Source organism: Rhinatrema bivittatum, chromosome 3 (genome assembly GCF_901001135.1).
Source record: "Rhinatrema bivittatum chromosome 3, aRhiBiv1.1, whole genome shotgun sequence".
Classification (NCBI taxonomy): domain Eukaryota; kingdom Metazoa; phylum Chordata; class Amphibia; order Gymnophiona; family Rhinatrematidae; genus Rhinatrema; species Rhinatrema bivittatum.
In genome coordinates this window covers 256,679,772-256,703,933 of record NC_042617.1, presented here as the reverse complement: position 1 = coordinate 256,703,933, position 24,162 = coordinate 256,679,772, and the positions used below count along the sequence as shown (strand labels likewise).

The window sequence follows — 24,162 nt, the reverse complement described above, 5'->3', positions numbered from 1 at the left end:
AAGCAGATTTGTTAGGCAAGACTTCCCTTGGGTAAATCCATGTTGACTATGTTCTATTAAATCATGTCTTTCTATATGCTTTACAATTTTGTTCTTGAGAATAGTTTCCACTATTTTTCCCGGCACTGAAGTCAGGCTCACTGGTCTATAGTTACCTGGATCGCCCCTGGAGCCTTTTTTAAATATTGGGGTTACCTGTATTTGGTGAGGATCTCTGTGTTCTGCATATTTGACAGAGGAAAGGATTTCTGCAAGAGTGTAGTTTGTTTGCAGGGATCTATAGCAGCTTGGCTTGTTCTGTTTGCCTAATATAAGAATATAAGAAATTGCTATACTGGATCAGACCAAGGGTCCATCAAGCCCAGCATCCTATTTCCAACAGCAGCCAATCAAGGCTACAAGTACCTGGCAAGTACCTAAAAACTAAGTATATCCCATGCTACTGATGCTAGTAATAGCAGTGATTATTTTCTAAGTCAACTTGATTAATAGCAGGTAATAGTCTTCTCCTCCAAGAACTTATTCAAACCTTTTTTAAACCCAGCTACACTAACTGCACTAACCACATCCCCTAGCAACAAATTCCAGAGTTTAATTGTGCGTTGAGTGAAAAAGAATTTTCTCTGATTCGTTTTAAATGTGCCCCATGCTAACTTCATGGAGTGCCCCCTAGTCTTTCTATTCTCTGAAAGAGTAAATAACAGATTCACATTTACCCATTCTAGACCTCTTATAATTTTAAACAAGCTGAACAGCCCTAAACTCTTTAGTCTTTCTTCATAGGGGAGCTGTTCCATCCCCTTTATCATTTTGGTTGCCCAATCTCTCCCCATTGTGCTCTTCTTTCTTCCTCCACACCTCACCTCCACCCTATCTCCCTTTCTTCCTTCCTTCTCCCATCGCTCCTCTTGGTCCTCCTCTTGCCCCATCCCTACCCCATCTCTCCCCCTGGGGTTCTCCTTCCTTGCCCTACCCTCACCTTTCCTCATGGCTCCTTCCTACTCTACCCCATCTCTACCCATGGTGCTCTGCTTTCTTTCTTTCCACCCCATCTCTCCCAATAATGTACCTTTTCATCCCCTCACCCTCTCTCTCCTACTTGTCCTCCATTTGTACTTCCTTTCATTTGTCCCCTCCCCCAAACTGCTTTTCCCTCCCACCTTACTAGCTAATCCTACAGTAAAGATATCATGAGCCCATCAACATGGGATTAACAAGACCAAGCTCTCTGGCTCCTCCCATTTCCCTTACATACTTCCTGTTAAGAAAGGAAGTGCACAGGATTTGGGAGTGGGGAAAGCAGCTGAGGGAGAAAATAGGGAGGACAGTATCCCAAGGCAGCAGTACAGCTTTCTTTTGGCAGTCAGCAAGAGAGCTCCATGTACTGAAAACATTTCTCCTCCTCCTTATGAGATCAAAGTAGAGCAAAGTGCCAGTGGAGGAATGGACTGCCCCACTTCTGGATCCAGGCATCAGTACTGAAATTTTTGGTGCCCAATTCCTGGCAATATTCCAGCCCTGGCTATATACAGATTTCTATAGGCGGATGTTATCCTCAGATAACCTCCGCTGTTTGGGCTTTCAGGTCATCCACAATGAATATGTGCAACCCTTTTGTCCTCGTAGGTGTCATGGAGTGCCTGGCTGGGATTAGGATACACCCCTACAAATTCAGAGCACTTAAGTCTTCAACTTTACTGATTGATTGGTGGATGTGCCTTCTATTAACCCACAAGAGCTCCAGCCTCACCACTGGATCATAATAGCTATAATTAATTAGAATCCTTTTCTGCAGTTCAGAACAGGTTAATATTGTCATGTAAACCAAGACAAGATTTCAGCTTTGATAGTAATTCTGTAGAAGAACATAAGGAGGCTGTTCTGATAATTGTCCAACCCAATGCTACCACTCCCTGATTTGGAAGCATTCCATTAGAAGACTTGTTTTACCAGGACCAGACACAACTGGCTAATCGCATGTATTCCTCCCTCTTTGTGGGTATTTTTTAACCTCTGGCACACAAAAAAAAAATCTATATTCCAGTACAGCATGTAAAAATATGTACAGTATAAACAAATGCAATTATCTGACTTTAATGAACACCAAATAACCAGCCTAGTAACCAAAGGTCTTAATGTTTGCATAATTTACATTTATCACCTGATAAATATTTTAACTAATACACTAAAGGGCTCAAGTCACATGAAGGGCTCAAGTCACATGAAATCTAGACTTGAAAAAATATATGGTGGTGAATAAAAAGTAGTAGTCTTATTTTTAAAAATGACTTTTCCAAATTCTATTTTTTTTTATTTTGCTCTCGTCTATTTTTCAGAGGGTTTTCCCCTTTATTTTAATTTTCTTTTCTTTGCTCTCCCTTTCCCTCTCCCCAGGCCCTCTTCCTCTCCCACAAGGCACCATGCCACACCTTCATCGGCTTCATCCCCTCCTGGCACGTCCATCTCCCTCCCAGTTTTCAGACACTTTTTCCCCCTCATCTTCCCCTTCCTCCAGACACCCTCCTACTCAGCTTCTTCCCCTCCCTCCAGTATCTCACCTTCTAGGCAGCCCGGCAGCAGGGGTGGGGGGGGGGGGGGAGTACTCTGACACCGATTGGTCAGCAGTTGCATCTCTCCCCAGGAGCCACCAGCAACAGCATCTCTGTCTGGGTTCTACCAGGGGCGGTAACAGTTGTGTCCTAAACAGAGGAGAGGTGTCTCGTGCCAAAGTTTTATGTACCAGATTTTAGGTGCCCAGGCAATCTGGCATCCAGGATTTTCCAGCCCTGCTCAGAAACCAGTGCCTGCTCCAAAGTGTGTGCGATGAGAATCTACGGATATGCAGAGTCATTCTCGAAGAGACCAACTAAAATTGGGTGGAGGAAGCCATCATGTGATTTCTTTCCTTGGCTATAGTTATCTTTCACCACCAGAGGAAGTTACACAGAACTATTACAGTTTACAGCTGCCACTTCTGGACTAGAAGGGTGATGGTTCTAGTTCCCACTGACATATTTCTTCACAATCTGAGTATATTTATGCCATGATATCAAGCAAAGGAAGGGCAAGAAGCCAAAAACACTTGACCACAATTCAGTCACCATATTACCTAATCTAAATATCCTCCAATACACTTACCCACTCATATTTCACAGGGATAAAAATGGGAAAACAGAATTACAAGGGCAGCCCCTGTCCCGGTCATCTCTTAGGCAGGGGGGGCTCACTGGGGAGGCTCATGGACCAAGCATGGCCCTACGACCTCCCAGGATTCTTGCACAGGGCAAAACCAGTTTTCCAAGGCCCTCTGGATTTTCTTCTCCCTGGGGTTCTTCTGCTCTTCAAGACGGTTGCTCCAAAAATCGCCATGTGGCTGCTCAAATTGTTGTTCAAAATAAAGTCTTTACTGGTAGTGATAAGCAGCTGAACACAAAGTCCATAAAACAGCGCACATAAAAATAAATTCAGACTCCTGTCCTCAAATTCAACACAGTTTCCAAATAGTCAGCTCACAGGGGTAGGGACCTGTCCTCTCTGGAAACTTTCCAGTACCTGCTCAGTATGGCAGTTACGACTTTCTTCCAAACGAATCTCTCTCTCAAATGAGATTCTGGCTGAACGCTCCTCATTAAATGGACTCGCGCAGGATTTTTCTTTTTTCACCACTGGCAAGGTAGCTTCTTTTTCACCCCCATCAGGGACTCCCCACTGCAAGCCACTCTTCTCTGTCATAAGTTTCTCAACCCTCTGCTGGGTCCTAACCTCTCATCCCACGTTTCTCTGTCCAGTCAGATCTCTGTCTTTGGCCCCAGGTACCTTCTCTGGTCCAGAACTGTCACACTGATCCTGAAATCCTCTTCTGGCAAAATCTTCTTTCCCAGGCCTTCACTGTGGAGGGACACAGGCCTAACGGTGCTCCAATGTGAAAAAGGCAGGTACACTAGATTCCAAAATCTGGAAGCCTTTACTCTCTTCCCCTCCTCTCTTGCATCAAAAGATGCAGGGGTTTTTATCAACCCAGAAGACCCCTCCCAATGGTGGGTGTCACATCTCCCTAAACACTGTTACCTACTATGACCTCATAACCAGGGGCAGCGTCTGTTTGAGACCTCTGACACACACTGATGGCACTCAGGCCAGCTGAGGCCACGTTTGAAATGGGCAAAACTGCTAATAAGGGGCAGAATTTCACAACCCCTTACACAGGGCTGGCCAATTCCAGGCCTCAAGAGCCCAAACGGGTCTGGTTTTCAGGATATCCAGAATGAATATGCATAACGCAGATTTGCATACAATGGAGGCAGAGACTGCAACTCTATTTCATGCACATTCATTGTGGAGATCCTGGAAACCAGACCTGTTTATGGATCTTGAGGACTGAAGCTGGCAAAGAATTGTTTTGCTTCCTAAATCAACCACAATATTCACAATGAACTTGATATCAGTTTTGTACATCAGTTATGAAATGGTCACATATCTTACACAATTCTTTGTAAAAAAAAGAAGCCCACATTGCAATTTTTCCTTATTAGCAGGGCTTAATTTGTGGGGGGAACAGCCTGGACCTGTTCCAACTCTCTTTTTCTAAAGTAGCAGGCATAGCAGCAGAGCTGTTCTGCCCCAGTCCCTCCCGTCCAGGCAGCCTGCAGGGATGGACCTGGAGAAGACAGAAGAGAGCAGCCACGCTCCTCCCTAATTCAGCTCCCCCCACTCCCACCTCCCACAAGAGGGGCGAGGGTGATGCTGAAGCAGTCACCGCAGAGCAAAGGACAAGCACAAAAAAAAGGTTGAATTATCTCAAGTTTGAAACTTGTGAACAAAATTATTTACTGTGCTTAACGAACGCAGCCTTTTTTTTTTGTGTCTGTTACGCAGGGTTTAATTTTGGGTGGGACAAGCCAGAACATCTTTCTGCCACCTTTCCTTCCAGGATCCAAGGAAGCTGAGTAGAGCTGGTTATGTAAATCAGTTCTGGCTCCCCGGCCCCTGGAAAAAGCAAAGAGGAGCAAGCTGAAGCTGCTGACACTGAGACGGGGGCAGCCACATGGCCTGGATTTCTGTGACATTCCTCAAAACGACTGAGGAGGCTGTGAAGGAGAACGGCCAAGGTCGAAGGCGGGGAGGGGGGGGGGGGGTAAATGCCTATCCGCCCCACTGCTTCTGCCGCTACTGGTCTGTTGGTTTACTGGGCCTCACTGCTGCTTATCATGGCTTCCAGGGTCCTGCTTCCTCTGTCCCTGGTGACCACACTGGGGGGGAAGGGGCAAGAGAGTGCGGGGGCTGGGTAGCAGGGAGGTTTAGGGCCTGATTTTCAAAAGCATTTACACGCTTAAAAATGGGATTTACACGTGTAAATGCACTCTACCCATGGCGTTTGAAAGCTGCCACAATAGTAGCGACATTTACACGTGTAAATCCTTTATAAAATTACTCCTTTAAGTGAGGAGATACAGGGGAGACAAGAGTGAACAAGATGACTGGAGGGAGGAGGGAGCAAAACAATGAGTGAGCAGATTGGAGGGGCTGCGAGTTGAGAGGAGGAGAGGAGGAAGGAAGTGAGGGAGGGGACAGGAGGTGCTGCGGAATATGAGTGTGGAGACTGAAGGGACTGAAGTGCAGGTTAGATGATCAGAGCTAGGGGGCAGTCTTTGAATAAAAGTGATCAGAGGGTCAGGGAAAGAGTGAATGGGAGATCCCATGGTGCTGTTCCCCCCCCCCCCCCTTCCTTCTTCTCCTAAGGAGGCAAAGAACAGGCTGTGCTTTTGAGTTCTCAGCCTACCCCTAAACCCGAGGAGGCTGAGGGCAGGCGGTGCGAGCTGGCTTGAAGACGTTTAAGTGGATAAGAGGAAGAGGAGAAGAGTTGCTAGAGAGGGTCATTTTCCACTGGGCGGGAACATGAGGCCTACTGGGGATTAGGGGTGAGGCTTGGGGCTCCTAGGACCACTGAGGGAAAATAAGATAAAGACCACTGGGAGCTAGGAATGGAGGACCAGGACCCCCAAGGCAGAAGCAAAGGGTCCCATTCTCTCTATCTTCCTCCTCCTCCTTACCCCAGTGATCCTCCATCCCCAGACCCCACAGTGCTCAACCCCAAAGCCGTCCTCTGCACACCAGTTCAAGTGAAGAACAGCCAGGGGCTGAGCACAGAGGATACCTAGGGTAAGGAGGAAGAGGGAAAGCGTGAAGAGTTCGTTTTCACCTTGTGTGCAAGAGAGAAAGCATGCATTTGGGAGATGGGGGAGGGACTTCACACCCAGTCTTGGCCTTGCCCCCTCTCACAGGTCACACCTGGCCCTGCTCCGCCTTCCCCTCCCCCTACCATTCCACCCACTTCCTTTATTTTTCTACAAATTAAGCCCTGCATATTAGCTTAACATCTGCACTGTATATCTAGGAGCCTTCAAAGAGTATGCGCTCACATCTAGACACTGCGCAATACAATCAAACGCTCCAAAAGAGGGATGGGTCAAGGACGAGATTCAGGAATGGGGAAAGAACCTGATACAGGACATGAAGAGGATCATTTCACTATGTAAAGAAATGAAGTCTTGGCACCTGTCATGCAAGCACATCATCATCTATTGCTTCTCTGTATAACAATGCACTTAGAAGACATAATAACGATAATTGTTATTCAAGATGCCTCTGGCAAGGAAGAACATGGAAGATGGTAAAAGCAAAAGAGCTTTATCAGATGTGGTCTGCTCTAAACAGTCTCTAGATTGAGGCTGCAGATATGCCATAGTAGATATTAATGCAAAGAGTCTCAGTGTCTGCTAAACACATTAATATACACCATACATCCATCTTCCATAAGGCAATTGAGTAAAAGATCGGATCACACGTGCCTCCTTGCATATAATGGCAGCATCTGACTGCCACATCCCATCATATCTTTCATAGCAAAGTACTTAAGGACTCTGTAAAATGTCCTGTTCACCACCCTTGCGGTAACAGCTGCAACTGGAGAGGAGACAGCTGGGGGGGGATATGGTGGAGGTGTTTAAAATCGTGAGAGGTGTAGAACGGGTAGATGTGAATCGGTTATTTACTTTTTCGGATAATAGAAAGACTAGGGGGCACTCCATGAAGTTAGCATGGGGCACATTTAAAACTAATCGGAGAAAGTTCTTTTTTACTCAACGCACAATTAAACTCTGGAATTTGTTCCCAGAGGATGTGGTTAGTGCAGTTAGTATAGCTGTGTTTAAAAAAGGATTGGATAAGTTCTTGGAGGAGAAGTCCATTACCTGCTATTAATTAAGTTGACTTAGAAAATAGCCACTGCTATTACTAGCAACGGTAACATGGAATAAACTTAGTTTTTGGGTACTTGCCAGGTTCTTATGGCCTGGATTGGCCACTGTTGGAAACAGGATGCTGGGCTTGATGGACCCTTGGTCTGACCCAGTATGGCATGTTCTTATGTTCTTATGTTCTTATGCCTCGCCAGCAATTTCCTTCCTTGCCTGACTGAGCATTAATACGGCAGCAGCAGGACCTGCCATGCTCTTGTCCACGGGCCAACTCCATTCCCCTGTCTCCAGCTAATGTTCCAGGGACCTTGCAAATAATTTTCTGTCTGCTTACAGATTTGATCTTAGATAATATTAATTAATGGATGCATAAGGACAGTTGATGTTGTTCAATGTAGGCAAGATATGTTCACGTAAGTTCTTTGAAGGTTTCCTCCTTTTGTTTGCATTTTGCAGGCCAAGCCTGGAATGCTCAGGACTCGCTTCTTGCCGGAAGCAGAGCAAACCCGCCTGCAAATTACCGTGCTAGAGATAATCAGGATACCAGGTTGCCCCTGTGGATGCAGGAGGCCTTGGTGTAAAGGGCAAGAGCAAAGCATGAGCTGGCTGGTGAGAATACAGGTCCCATCTACGCCGTGCATCTGCCTGCAAGTTTGACATCATCTGCCATCCAGCACATGCTCTGGGCCTAGTATATAAATGTCAAACTGGCTGATTTTTAGCAAATTAATACCCACTGTCCATCACTGTGCTGTCTCTTCTAGATGCACGAAATGGTAGATTTGTTATGTTTTCCATGTGTTTATGTTGTGGAGACAGGAGGTTTCATTGAACCAGTCAGTTCGGTGGCTGTGAATGTGATCGTTAATGAATTACAAAATTTGTTTTACCCTCTTTGTAACCCCAAAACTCCTGGCAGCAATGTTCACACTTTGACAGTTGTGATTCACACTACAATAGCTTTCTTGGTTAGTTTCCTGCCTCTACCATTTCCACTCTTCTCTTTATCTATTTAGGGAGGGGGTGAAGTACCTGTTACGTTGGTTTTATTCTTTTTCAAGTATCAAATATGTACTGGATTTCTAAGACATTGTACAAATAATCTGCTGTTTTAAAAATGGAGATCCCACCTGTAAAGGTTCCACTTTGGGAGTCACCACCTAGGAAAAGGATCTAAGCGTGATCATGGATAATACGTTGAAATCTTCTGCTCAGTGAATGGCGGCAGCCAAAAAAGCGAATAGAATGCTAGGGATTATTAGGAAAGGAAAGGAGAATAAAACAGAGAATATCATCATGCCTCTGTATCGCTCCATGGTGCGACCTCGAATACTGTTTGCAGTTCTGGTCGCCACATCTCAAAAAAGACTTACCATAATTAGAAAAGTCACAGAGAAGGGTGACCAAAATGATAAAGGGAATGAAATAATTCCCTATGAGAAAAGGCTGAAGAGGTTAGGGCTCTTCAGTTTGGAAAAGAGATGGCTGAGAGGAGATATGATAGAGGTCTATAAAATAACGAGTGGAGTGGAACAAGTAAACACAAATCAGTTGTTTACTCTTTCAAAAACTACAAAGACTAGGGGACATTCTATGAAGTACTAGGTGTTACATTTAAGACAAATAGGAGAAAATAGTTTTTTACTCAACACATAATTAAACTCTGGAATTTGTTGCTGGAGGATGCGGTAAAAGCTGTTAGTGTAATTTTCATCACATCCTCCAGCAACAAGGATTAACCTAATGATTAGAATAATGGACTGCAAACCAAGGAAGCCAGGGTTCAAATCCCACCTTCACTCCTTGTGACCTTGGGCAAGTCATTTTACTCTCCATTGTCTCAAATACCAACAAATTGTAAGCCCTGTGGCGATAAGGAAATACCTGAATGCAATCCACTGTGAAGTGTTTAAAAGGTGGAATATAAATACATTCTGTGTACTAGCTGGGTTTAAAAAAGGTTTAGACAAGTTCCTGGAAGAAAAGTCCATAAAGCATTACTAAGGTGGATTTAGGGAAATCCACTGCTTATCCCTGGGATAAGCAGCAGGGAATCTATCAACCTTTTGGGATCCTGCCAGGCAACTGTCACCTGGATTGGCCACTGTTGGAAACAGGCTTGATGGAACTTTGGTCTGACCCAATATGGTAAATCTTATGCTCTTATATAATGTACTCAACCAATTAATTGTACGTGTGTTTAATGAACACATTTTTTTTTAAATAGAAACCATTACAAAGCAAGGAATATACTGGACGGACCAAAATCCTACTTTACATGCGTAACAAAATATATACTAGTAATCAAATTAATCCTGTTTGCATGGATGCTTTGTTAGGGCAATTGAAAGTCCTTGTAAAGTGTAAAAGATAGTTTTCCTGAGTGAATGAAGGAGAGAAACAGTGAACAACGAGGCAGAGATTCTCTTTCTCAGGGCCCAGGAATAGAACAAGAGTTAGCGAGGCCCCTAGGATCCCCACCCTGGAGCCCAAGAAGTGAGAGATAGTGAGCATGGAGCTAGGGAATCCCCTGCTTTAATCCCACAAGCAGAGACTGAAAATTAGGGAAAAAAATTTGGATTTTTCATGAGTTTCCACTTATGTACTCTATTTAAAAATTTCCCTCATAAAAATCTTGTCTGTCTCTTATTATAATTCATCGACTTCTGTTCAGCCACACCATAGCATCAAGTGGCTACTGGAGGAGAAGCTGCAGACTTTGGAGCCAGAAAGACCACCCAGTCCCCAGCAGCAGCAGAGGATGACAAAGGTAGGAAAGCCACAGCCCAGCACATGATCCTCCCTGCAGCCAAGCCAAGCTGCCTTGATTTCACATTTTAGTTTTCCTTCTGAATTATTCTATGCATATATATTTTATATAATTATTGGGTCCTGTCCTAATTCATAGATGTTATATGTTGCATTATGTACGCCTGAAAAGATATGAGCAATCCGTTAACAGATGTTCACGTGGCATGGGAAGTAACATATAAGTGCACAATGTTGTATGAAAAGCATATGACTATATAATGAGTACTCTCTGTGATTGAATACTACAAGGACATGCAGATCTCCATGATACTTTCATAGTAACATAGTAATGATGGCAGAAAAGGACTAGATGGCCCATCCAATCTGCCCAGAAAGCTTCTTATTGTAGTATCTGCCGCTCCATGCAAGATACCCCTATGTTTCTCTCAAGGATAGTAACTGCCATTCCGTGCAATTACCTCCAATATTTATGATAAGGGTAGTAATATTTACAATCAAAATCAAGCAACTGTCAAACCCTAACAAACTACTGCTAGCAACAATTTTACTGGGTGAGGAGCCTTCTTGATAATTCAGACAATGCTGCTTGATGTTCTTTGCTTTGGGTCTTGGCTATAGAAACCATCCTGTGCTTTTTCCCTTATGTCTGCATGTCAGTACCACAGACCATAAAAGTCAGGACCCATGTCAGTTGTTGCCTGTATCCAGTCCTCTCCCCACCCCCGGCCGAAGCAGAAAAATGTTGCAGTTGCATCAAAAGCATTAAGGCTATTGACTGAAGGTAGAAATCCCCATGCCTTCAGTTAAGGGTAGTAACTGTCACTCCATGCAGGTTACCCTCATGCACATTCTTCATTTCCATCCTTTAACCTTTAAGGATCCACAGTGTTTATCGTATGCCCCTTTCAATTCATTGACTGTTTTCTTCTTCACCACCTCTTCAGGAAGGGCATTCCATGCATCCACCATCCTCTCCCTGAAGAAATATTTCTTGATATTGGTTCTGAGTTGTCCTCCGTGGAGTTTCATTTCATGACCCCTAGTTCTACTGTTTCCTTTCCAATGGAAAAGGTTGGAAGTTTGTGCATCATTAAAACCTTTCAGGTATCTGAAGGTCTGTATCAAACTGCCCCTGCCCCTCCTCTCTTCCAGGGTACACACATACTGGATGTATCTTATTTCCATGCAGTCATGGGAATGCATAGTCCTAAAGATATAAGCTATGTATAAGAGAAAAATATGAGAGTTTGATACGTGTAGAAATGTCTGCATATATATATATGAAACATATGAAATACAAATATGAATATGTGAGGTGTGAATGAATGAGAGCAACAGAGAATGCATCATGTTGTGAAAGATGGTAAAAAGAAGCTTAGAGATGGTCACTAGAGATAGGATATACCCAAGCAGTTTTTAAAAGATGAACGCCACAATCCCCTTCAAGAAAAAGCAGACTAGTCCCTTTAAAAGTGGCTTTTGCATTGGAAAATATAACTAATGTTTGCAAATTAGTGAAGGCTGGTAAAAATATGACAGGGCTGTTAAGTGATGGTTTGTGGCAACCAGATTTCCTATTTTCCATTTGCTTTAAAAAAAAGTTATCTGCTAAGATCACTCCCATAAAAAAATAATGAAAGCTGAAAGACTGCAACAGCACTTTTGCCTAAATTTATGCCAGCCTCAAGCAAGAGTAAATCTGATGGCTCTGGGAGGTGAATAAAGATGTGCATCTATGTGGCTGAATAGGTATTTGTGAGCATATCTGTAAATGACATAAAAGTACGCTAATGATACCTTCTCCTGTAGGATCACGAGTTCATAAGATTTGCCATATTGGGTCAGACCAAAGGTCCATCAAGCCCAGTATCCTGTTTCCAACAGTGGCCAATCCAGGATACAAGTATATAGCAGGATCCCAAAGGGTAGCTATATCTCCAAATTAGGGTTGCCAATTGGCTCTAGATTTTTAGGACAGGTTGATCCAGTCCTGGCTTTACCCCACTGCATTCCCTAAGAAATGCAAGATTGTACCGTAAGTATCTGCATGCAGGGGAGTAAAACCAGGACTGGATCAACCTGACCTGAAAACTGAAGCCAGGTGGCAACTCCACTCCAAATATCTTTGCTAGACCTATGCTGAAAATGTTGGATACCATGCTGACTATCTCCCCAAACAGCAAGTTTTATAACAGCTATTATGGAAAACCTGAATGTTGCTCGTTATTCATTCTGCAGATACCAAAATTCATTGGTTGAATCAGACCCAAAGCAAATTATGCATACACCTGAAATGCATGCATGAAATTCACTGTAATATCACATCTAATTTGCTTATCCAGGGTTCAAAATATTGCATGTACTTTAGTTGATCATGTCTGAAGCAACGGTTGATGCCTTGTCTTTTTCTTGTGTAGGCTGAAATTGATTTTTTTTTCCATTGGATAATTTGTTATATCAACTGTATGGTACTGTAGTAGATCATTTTCTAGAGAGATATGCTAAATAATTATCAAATATTCTAAAATTTAAGAACTTTTATTTTCCCCTTTCTTAAAGCTTAATACGTTACTAAATGTCACAGTACTATAATATGTTTACCTGGTTAGAATCCAATGCATATGAATCTATCACAGAGGATTTTTTTGACCACATCAATCCTTTGTGTCTTCTCAAACCCCACAGAAAACCATCCCCATTTGAAGCCCTCCTCCCCACCACACACAGGAAAATCCTGTTGGATAGAACAACCAAACCATCACAAGGGCCCTGTACCCACTAGGAAAAGCAATATTATTGTGAGCTGCAGAGGCATTATTAAAGGGACCTATTTTTCCCCTTCATTTTATGATTTCCTAAAACAGCCTGTGTTCCCCTGCTCTAGGACTTCATTTCTCTAGCATGAATATGAGGCCTCCAAAACTCATTCCAAACCCTATGATCCCAGCAAACAAGAGAACCCCCTCTCTCCAATCCAGATTCCCTCATGCCACAGTGTAGACTGCTATCAATTAATCCTTGGCACAATAAGCAGGATGTTTGCTCAATGCTCAAAGTAATCTAGAGACCAAGGCATACCTGTATGTGATTTTCACTTCTGTTCCTGGCTCATCTCGTTCCCAGATCAAAGCCACTCTGTCTGGACTCTGGTGGACATGCTGGTCTAAGCAATTTACTGCATGAAAGCAAAAGAAGGGGAAAAATAAAAATAATTAGCTCTAATGGTGAAAAATGAAAGGTTCTCAGCTTGATCAAGCTCTTCCCTGTTACAGTGGATAGAATGAAACAAATCTGTTATGTTTTTCTTTGTAACAATTTCAGGTAATCCTAGACTGTGGTGAAACTTTACCTATTTTATGAAATTCTGTGCTATTTGACAGGAGTCACTTGGCACCTTATAGATTAACCAATTTATTGAAGCATGAACATTCGAGGACAGAGATTTACGTCTGCTTCTCGCAGGCGTAAATCTAGGGACAAAGGTAAGGGGGGGGGTTTAGATAGGGCCGGGGGGGTGGGTTAGGTAGGGGAAGGTGAGGGGAGGGCGAAAGAAAGTTCCCTCCGAGGCCGCTCCGATTTCGGAGTGGCCTCAGAGGGAACGGAGGCAGGCTGCGCGGCTCGGCACGCACAGGCTGCCCAAAATTGGCAGCCTTGCACGCGCCAATCCAGGATTTTATAAGATACGCGCGGCTATGCGCGTATCTTATAAAATCCTGCGTACTTTTGTTTGCGCCTGCTGCGCAAACAAAAGTACGCGATCGTGCTTTTTTTTAAAAATCTACCCCTTAGTCTATAAGGTACCACCCGACTCCTGTAATTTTTTGCTACACCAGACTAACACAGCTAGCCCTCTGAAGATCTTTCCATGCTATTTGCTATGCTTGAAAGGCAAATGAGACACTATCTTCTCCCTTCTCCTCCAACCTCCCCCCAGCAGGTCAAAAGTGTTTAGGTACCAGGGAAAACAAATGTCTTACTCTTTAACTTTTTTTATTTTGCTTATTTTTACTTTTTCTTTCATTTGCTCTGTCTTTTTATTTTTTGTTTATTTTTTAATTTAGTTGTTCAGATTTTTTGTTTATTTTTTTGTGAACTTTAGGCACCAAGATGACCTGGCTCCTAACATTTGCCCAGTCCTGCTCCCCAGGCTTCACTTCAAATGTTCTTTCAAATATTCTGCTGAATACATGTATCACCTCCTTTTTAGGGTCTTCCCTTAGGAAAATAAGTAGATATTTGGGCACTGCAAAGAGTGACAAAATATGTACAGTGCCAGTTCTACTTTCACATATGGGAGAAAGCAACATGGCTTGTAGGCACAGAATGATCAGTGTCACAGTCACCCAAACATGAGAGTCTTCACGACTAGAACTGTTTTTCTAAAAAATATATATATATATATTTATTTAATGAAGTAGTAAAATGGTAGGAGATCCACAATTACCATCTCTCAAGAATATAGTCCAATAAAAGTACACAAAACACTCCATAACAAATAGTCCAAGCATAGGAGCCAACTTTCCAAAATGACTGGGGTGCTAAACCATAAAAATTACCCTTCTCTGGACACCAGTGAAGGAGCAACTTTGCCAGAATCAACAGAGCTCTTCTGTTACAGGTACAAGGGAGAGTCTGTAAAAGTAAGTATTGCAGTCCTCCTCATCTCCTTGGGATGCACCCCTTCCACACTGTGGCACTCACAAGTATTTTTCTCCACAGAAATATGAATGCAACTGGCAAGCTGCGGACTTCTAGAATGCTACTCCAAAATCTCTCTCAACGAGTTCTCCCCCTTTGGAGACAAACTTTGTCAGATGGCTGAGTTTTCATCCCTTTAGGGACAAAAGGGGAAACGCTCCCATTCACAAATTTAATTGAAAATCAAAGGCACAGGCACACTAAGGGAATGATGTACTAATCCACAGGATTTCCCACTGGTTAGTGGCCCATTTTCATGAGTTCCAGAGCAAACGTTTGCGAGAAATGTAGCTACTGGGCCCAGCTGAAGAAAGTAACGACACCTCAATGAGGTATAGTTATCTTTTTGCAGAAACTGTCCCATGAAGATACTATATCTTTGCACATCAGTTTCTACTGACTTCTGAATGAGTTAACTTTGCATGTGTAACCCCCCTCGTCAGGTGACTCTAGGAATGTAGAGACACACAACAAACCCCAAGCCCACTTCTATTCCCGGAACTCTGATTTCCTCCCCCCCCCCCCCCCCCCTCTAAAAGGTATCTTGGCTACTGGAGTGCTGGGGTTCTTCATGCAGGGAGGAGGTCAAGCCTCCGGGGCCATGGACACACAGAGGTGGGGGATCCTTGAACAGATCCTTCAACAGTTCTCTTCAATGGAACTCATAAATGTACTCGCTCAATGCCTTGACAGGTGCTTCAGCAGACCTGGAAGAACTAGGCTGGAGTAGTGTTAAAAATTATTTATTGCAACTTCGGAAAAACGTGATCAATGTCCAAATCAAGAAACCTTCAAACTCTCTTAGAAACATAGAAACATAGAAATGACGGCAGAAGAAGACCGAACGGCCCATCCAGTCTGCCCAGCAAGCTACGCACTTTATCCTTTTTTTTTTTTCATCTTTTTCTCTCACCCACCTGTTACTTTTGGCTTCCAGTACCCTCCAGCCCTAATTCCCCTCCACCCCACCACCAATGTAGAGAGCAGCGCTGGATCTGCATCCAAGTGAACATCCAGCTCAATTAGGGGTAGCAACCGCTGCAACAAGCAGGCCACACCCCTGCCCCATACTCTTACCCACCTCTGTTTGTTTTGGTTTTTTTTTTTGGAGATGGCAGCCCTCCATCCTTCCGCTCCGTGAAGGTGGAACACCAACCTCTGGCATCCCGCTCCGTGAATGCCTCATACAATAGAACAAAAAACTCCAAGTGCTTTCTCACGCCATCCACTGAGTCAGTGTCACTATTTGGTAACAGGAAAATCCTGAAAATACTCCCGCCTACCTTGGGTGGGTAGGAAATTAGTGTTAAAAGATTTTCTCCCAACAAAAAATTGGAAATGAACTCTTTTCACTCAGTTCTCTTTCCTGGGAAACTGCAATCCAGCTTTAGACTGGTAGTAGGGTGAAGCAATACCCCATCCTGTTCTCCTCAGGCAGGGGTGACTTCCCTCCTAAGCTACAGCCAGTCAGGCTCTCTTCAAAAGGTAAAAAAACAAAACAAAACACTCTTCTCTCCAAAAACAGTATCCCCCTCCCCAAATCCAGGAGGTCACTAGTAGGAGCAAAGTTTATTTTCTCTATAATGCAGAATGTGGGGCCTCCCTGAGTCCACTGGAATATCTACTCATTTTACTCCAAAAAACAAAAAACAACCACCACACCATTCTACAGGCTCAGCCAGGTTTTATAGGCAGAGCTTGACCAAACCCAGCACCCTGGGCAACGAAATTCTTAGGGTTGGTCTAAAAAGTGCCAAAGTTCTTTCTAGAGTTAACAAGGGAAATATAAGTACTAAGGCAACGGCGTACCCCTTTTCACATGGACATTGCTCATTAATACAGAATTAGAATACAACTTGCATGTGGAGTAGAATACGCATGAAAGTTTACTCTTTCTGATGGGGAAATTTGCAAATTTATTTATGAAAGCAGCCTATACATGCAAAAAAAAAAAAAAAGCAAAATACCCTTTTGTGAAATAAATTCACCCATTAGTACATCGATCTCTATGTCTGTGTGGACAGACAGATGGCCTTGCCACTAGAAAAAGTGAAAAGTTTGAGAACTTCTTTAGAGGCTGGAAGCCACGCTGCCTCTCCCAAAAATCCTCACTCTAAAAATGACTACTTCTCCTCCTAGTGCTACTTTCTTATAACCTCAAAAAAGGGGATGGATTATGTAAATGAACTTTACACACCCAATTCACACTAACATTCCATCTCTATTAGTAGGCACCTAGGAGACCTCACATACATAAGGTATTATTTCCTTAAGCCAGTGATGGCAAACTCCAGTCCTCGAGAGCCACAAACAGGCCAGGTTTTCAGGATATCCACAATGAAAACGCATGAGAAAGATTTTATGCAAATCTTTCTCATGCGTTTTCATTGTGGATATCCTGAAAACCTGGCCTGTTTGTGGCACGCGAGGACTGGACTTCACCATCACTGCCTTAAGCCATCCCTGAAAAATGAAAACAAAAAAATGCATGTGTTTGTGCACAATAAAATACAAGCAGAATTGATGGATCCTACCAGGGCTATCATAAGGAGTAGGCAAGAAGGGCAATTGCCCAGGGCAACAAACCAGGCGGGGGGTGCACCATGCTGCACTTGTGTCCACACACTTGAAAGGGAAGGAGGGCGAGCACCTAAAACAAACCTTGCCTAGAGCACCGTTTGGTCCAACAATTGCCTTGGATAGTGCAATAGGATGACAATCTGTGATGTAGGAACACAAAAGTCCTGAACTGTGGGGCACAGACCATAAAGATTTATGGCAACTTCCATGAAACCAAAATGACTCATTAACTAAAATACATGCAAGATCTGTGTCCAACAACTTGGAAAGATGCAAAATTGTACCAAATGATTCCTTTTACTACAGCACTTCAGTACTGCCAGCACAAATGTCAGCTAGGTTAAAATGCTTTGGCACAGGTTAAAGTAGGGATGTGCAGAGCAAAAACTTTTGTTTAGTTTTGTCTGTTGTTTCATTGGACATGATTTTATTTTTTTAAGTGTTGTTTTCAATTTTAGAAAAATGTGCGTTCTATTTCCCAATATCTAAAAAAAAAAAGGGGGGGGAGGAAAAAAACCCCTAAGATCCCAGGATTCTCACCCCCCACTGGCCCTAGAGGAAGCCAATTCTCCCAGAAACATGTTTGCAGAAAAACCCCTATTCAATTGTTCTCCATCTTGTGACAGAGGCTAAATTGCCATTGGGGAGTCCCTGTCACATGACAGTGTCACAGATCCAGTGCCATTTTTTAAAATGGTGGCTGCCAGGTCCAGGAACAGAGAAGTCACTTCTGGGCCCCCACTAGACCACCAGGGCAATTTTGGTAAGGGTGGGTGGGGTTGTAGGGGGGACAAAATGAAATTACTTTTCTGTTTAGAGTTGTGGGCCCTCCACAGGCCCTTCTACCTGTCTCTGAGCAGCTCCAGAAGAAGTCCTCAGCAAAGCTCACAGCTTTTCTTGGAATAAATAATTTACAAGGAAAAATATGGCTAAGGGGGGATATGATAGTGGAACAGAACAGATAAATGTAATTCAGTTGTTTACTCTTTCAAAAAAGCAAAGACTAGGAGACAATGAAGTTCGTAAGCAACACATTGAAAGCAAAATCAGAGAAAGTTTTTTTTTCACTGGAATTAAGCTCTGGAATTCATTGCCAGAGGATGTGATTAAGGTAGTTAGCATAGCTGGATTTAAAAAAGGTATTGACAAGTTCTTGGAGAAGTCGTCCAAAAACTGTTATCAACCAAGTAGACAAGGTCCGTAACTTCAAACCAACATGCGGGTGCACATTTATGAGCATAGGTCAGCCTGGACCCAGGGACACAGTCACTTTATAACATACACCCACATATGCACACATATTATAAAGTAAATAGTCTGGCCACACACACATGTGCACCAAATTTTAAGTGGGTGTGCGCGAATCCCGCAGCTACTACATAAATCGATGGATTTTAAAAGGGGCGCACGCTGATGCCATTCCCAGTTTTACCATTTCAGTCCCAGTGAAGAAATAGGTCTTCCAAACACCCTAGTTTAATAGCCTTCACTCTCCCCAGTCAGCCCTGACCCTGAAAACCCCGTAGATCTGCCTAGTTTTCTATATTTTTTTTTTAGCTTAGATGTCACCCATAGCAGAAGTAAATTTATGTGGCAGGGGACCTTGGCGCACACCAGGACACGTATTTATGTGCCCATCTCTGGTTCACGCCCAGAAACGCCCATGCTCCACCCAGACGATGCCCACACCACCCCCTTTATAAAATCTTTGGAGATGTGCATGCTGCAGGAGATAGCATGTATCCAAGCAGCTTTTCAAATCCACTCAGCAAATGCAAGTCCAACTTATTTACCCCTTCCTTAATTCATGCGAATACTGGGCTTTTAACGTCTAACTGTTAAGGGATAGCCATTACTTATCGCTGCACGATAGCAGCATGGGATCTGTTTACTGTTTGGGATCTGGCCAGGTACTTGTAACCTGGATTGGCCACTGTTGGAAACAGGAAATTGGGCTTGATGGACCCTTGGTCTGACCAAGTATAGCAATTCTTACGTATTTCTCAATTTAAAATATTTGTGTCTCTTATGAATGTCAGCTACTATGTGGTAACACCATGTCCCCAAGAAAGGCAATTCAATATATTTTGTTATGGGTCAAATACGTTACAATTTTGCTTTAAGTAAAAAAAAATTTGCAATAATCAAATTTCATAATACCTAATAAACAGAGCAAACTTCACTAATTAAGTAGTCAGCAAAACTAGCAAATATCACCAATTTCGCATTTCATATTTAATTGTACATTAATTAGCATAATACTGGATAATGATACTCATGATTACAATTATTTCTATTTTCAATGTACACAAACTTAACTACATGTGATTCTTTCAATTTGCACAAAGGCCTTATACCTTCACAGTCAAAGTCTGTACATAACATCCTTCTGATTTTTGTCTTGGAAAGGAAATGAATTTATAGATGATGAAACACTTTGAAGGCTTCCATTTGAGAAGTAAGGCTAGCTGCCCGCCTTTCTGTGATTATTTCTAAAGCAGCTTGTGTGACTAAGATTCCCAACCAATAGCTTATGCACGACAACAAGTGAAAACAAGACAAGAGGCCTCTCATCAACCAAGGTGAATACAAAGATAGTGTAAAGAAGTGAATGTTAGACCCTCCTTAAAAATCCAGGACCAGGCATTTAGCCTGGTCCACCTTAAGACAGCCCACAAGGGAAACTAGTTGCAGAGCCTTCCTCCTGGGGAGAGGGATAAGAAGGCAGGCTCTAGAAAGGATAGTGCGCCCTACATGTGAGGAGAAGGAAGCAGAAGCTTTTTTTTTAAAGCATTTTTGGGCCGATGCAATACAGTGCGCACTGTATAATCCACACTCCGACACAAGTTAAATAGGCGCTAATCCACCTCCTAATGCAATACGGAAATTAGCGCCTATTTAACCCACGTCGGACGCGGAGTGAATGAATTAGCGCTCATCACATGCAAATGCATCTGAATGAGCCTATTACTCATTCACTCCACATGCAAAAAATAAATGTGTGCTAACTTTTCAGCGCCCGCTTTCCGCACTTTATATTGCATCGGCCTCTTTGTTTCTAGCACTGCTGAGGTAAGCAGGCTCTTGGTTGTTTTATTTTACCTATAAATAATAAAAGTCTGTAGAAGAATAGCCGGAGTCTAATCTATTCTATCCTCTGGAACCTAAAGACCACTCACCAATGTTCCCTCAAATTTTTGAAAGACTGCACGTGCAAAAATTTTCTTTTTGTACAACTTTTTATAAACCAAGTTCAAATTTGTGCCTATGAGCCATATTCTGCAAATAATATCTGATTTCTTGTGTGTGCTATGTTTTGCTGGTTGCACGGGGTTCACAACCTGTGTGCACGTGCACAGCTTAGAGGAAACCGTGTTGCTCACGCTGTGTTACAGGCAGCTAGGTTGGCATGTTATTAATCACTTATGAAACTGCGACTATCTAGTTCCATATACCCTCAAAAGAAAGGGTACAATAGGAGTTATTTTCTCCATACTTTCAGAGCTTGATTCACGCACTCAGGTGTCCTCTGCCTTATGCTATGAGGAAGCCTCTCTGTGAGCTCGTTTCATATGGCAATCTTTAAATTCATAACCTTTACCTTTGAGAAATAATGCACTCTCTATCTGAAAGACAAACAGAAAGCCAGGTCTGATTTCCACCTTGAATTGTTTAGGTTATGCTACTCAGTTTAGTGATTTCAAGGTGAAGCACAGGCTACTGCTGGCTGATACCGGTCCCCTGGACTTTATTTAACAGCAAAATCAGGTGGTGCAATAAGGGCGAAGTATTTAGGATTCAGAGCATTAACTTCATATTTCCCAAGGTCAATTTTAAAAACAGCCTGGTTTGTCCTGTCAGAAGACTGGGTGCTAATTCATTTACTATTAAATACCCTAGAGGAGAGAAGAGACAGAGGGGATAAGATACCGACCTTTAAAGACCAATAATGCAATGGAAAGAAAGTTTTAGGATTTGGGGGTCATGATATGAAGCCCCAAGGGGGGAGGAGCAATGTCGGGAATTTTTTTTTTTTTTCACGGAAACGGGGTGGATGCCTGGAATGTCCTCTCGAAAGAGGGTGTGAAGGCAAGAATAGTAACCAAATTAAAAAAGGAATGGGATAAACAGAGAGGTTGCCTGGTTCTCAAACTTTCTAATGCCGTGATCCCGAAATACAGTTCCTCATGTTGCGGTGACCCCTCGCCCCGTGAGGGCGGGGCGAGGGCGGGGTGAGGGTGGGGCTTTGGTCATATGGGGGCGGGGTTATGGATGGGGTTGGATTTTAGTGCATACTTATTTATTATGACATTTATAAACAGAACCACCATTCCTCATAAAACAATAAAATTAAGAAACATAAAGCATCAGTTATAATAGTAAAACCATACTAATAAAAGAATATTTTAAAATTACTGATAAATAGAATTTCTATTAATTAAAATCATATACATTTTTATAATTTCCCAAACACCAATAATATTTCAAAACAGCACATATATCAAATAACACACAATAATTAAAACTAATAAGGATTTTAAAAAGCCCCTGCTGTCCATACATGGGAGCTCTTGATTTCCAGTCACTCTGATATTGTCGAGGATTAGGAGGTTATCCTCTCTCTCTCACACATACTCACATGTCCATTCTCTCTCACACATACACTGTCACATACTTACACATTCATGCTCTTATACCCACCATAACCTCTCACTCTCACAGACACTGATACACTCTCAGGGTGTAAGACACTCTCTCCCCCCCCCCCCCCCCCCCCCCACACTCACACACACTCTTACTCCCCTGGATTTTCTCATACACACTCATGCTCTCACTCTTACTGGCTCCCTCACAACCTCAGAGCCTCTCAGATAAAACTCTATGCAGCAGAAATAATGCTGAATGTTGAGAATTGTGTTATGCAGACTAATCTGGAAAATGCACTAATTTCTACATGAGTCATAATGAATCAGTCCTCAGCTGCAGGCATCAATTGATTATCCTGGCTCCCTTTATGTTTGCCAAATACAGTTCATGTGTAACAGCAATCCTAATTCTCCACCAGATCAAGCTGATTTCACATCCCACTTCATACTTTGTCACCTCCAGCTGAGTCAAACAATTAATCTAATTACTGCCACTGCTGCCACGTGGCTATTGGGGAGGCACTGATTGCCGCTATTGGCACTGAAGCCCATTCTGCTGCCTCCTCTGTGCAGGCCCCGTGGGTTTCCACTTCCTCCATGTTGATCTCGTACATTGTGAGATCCGCCATAGAGAAAGTGCTACTCTTGCACATTCCCAAAGATTACATGTGCCAATCAGTAAAAAGTAATTTATTTTTTTTTTACATCTGCTTCCCTTTCTAATTTTTTGCCATTTCCTTTTATATTGCCTTTTTTTCTATTTCTTTTCTCTCCACCTGTCTTCTTCCCTCAAACACACAGTCAGGTTCTCATTCTCACATGCATTTCTCTCTCACACACACATACACAGGCTCTCACTGGCACAGGCTGTCTGAGTCTCACACACAGGCTCTCTCACACCCCCACATGCTGCCTTGCTCAAGCACAGGCTCTCACTCTTACATGCTGTCTCTTTCACACACACAGAGGCTCTCACATGCTGTCTCTGCAAACACACACAGTCTCTCAACTCATCTCATACTCGCACACACCTCTCTCTCACCTCTGGGCCTCTTCTTTACGGGTTGCCACAGGATGGGCTCTGCAGTGGCCCTAGTCCCGGCCCCGCTGCTCCTCTTCTGCACGCGGCTGAAGCGCCTCTTCTACCCACGCGGCTGACGCGCCTCCTCCTTCCTCCCCGTGCGGCTCCGGCAACATTTGTCTTCCGGGGCAGGGCGGGCAGGAAGGAAGTAGGAGGAGCACCTGCAGTGGCTGATACACCTCCTTCCTGCCTGCGCGGCTCCAGCAACATACGTCACTGCGACGCGCTAGCTTTTTGGGCCATGTCTCTTCCCTTTTGGGGTTGGAGGAGGCAGGTCGCCAGCTTCGCCCCGCCTCCCCGCAGCAGCCGCGGCGCCGCGGACTGGCAAAAAACCCCAACGGCCCGGTACTGGTCCGCGGACCGGTGGTTGGGGACCTGCTTTAGGCGACTCCTGCGTTTTGGTCGTTCGACCCCCGCCGGGGTCGCGACCCACAGGTTGAGAACCGCTGAGCTAGAGGATGGTAAGAACATAAGAACATAAGAAATTGCCATGCTGGATCAGACCAATGGTCCATCAAGCCCAGCATCCTGTTTCCAACAGAGGCCAAACCAGGTCACAAGAACCTGGCAATTACCCAAACACTAAGAAGATCCCATGCTACTGATGCAATTAATAGCAGTGGCTATTCCCTAAGTAAACTTGATAAATAGCAGTTAAAGGACTTCTCCTCCAAGAACTTATCCAATCCTTTTTTGAACCCAGCTACACTAACTGCACTAACCATGAAGAATGGTTAGTGCAGTTGGTGTAGCTGCATGGAGCAGCAGTTTCAACCAGCCAGTGTGCATTCAAGGGATCCATCTGGGCCTATCTTACAGTTAACATATGATTTAGCTCTCTGGCTGTTACAGTCAATGAAGTCTAATCAAGTTTACTCATGATGACAGTGCAGAGCAGAGGCATCCACTGTTGTGCTTCTATGATCGGGCAAACCTCTGTGCACCACAAGAAAGAATGAATAACTATACGTCAGGAGGGGGAGGTCTGGCCATCTCCTACTTTTACGGCTGGCATGTGGCCTTGTTACCCTTAAGAGTAACCTGCACGGACCAACAATTACAACCCTAAAAACCTTGCTGGGCAGACTGGATGGATCATTTTGGTCTTTATCTGCTGTTTTTTACTGTG

The 24,162-nt window shown here is 43.5% G+C and overlaps 1 protein-coding gene across 1 annotated transcript in view; it reads right to left on the bottom strand.

The window, feature by feature from the left end:
* The window catches only part of ACSS1 (acyl-CoA synthetase short chain family member 1), a 279,756-nt gene that overhangs the window by 238,755 nt on the left and 16,839 nt on the right, over positions 1-24,162 (bottom strand). The window contains exon 2 of the mRNA XM_029594504.1: positions 13,107-13,203. Coding sequence (XP_029450364.1) covers positions 13,107-13,203 — 97 coding nt within the window. The remainder of the gene's footprint in view (positions 1-13,106; positions 13,204-24,162) is intronic.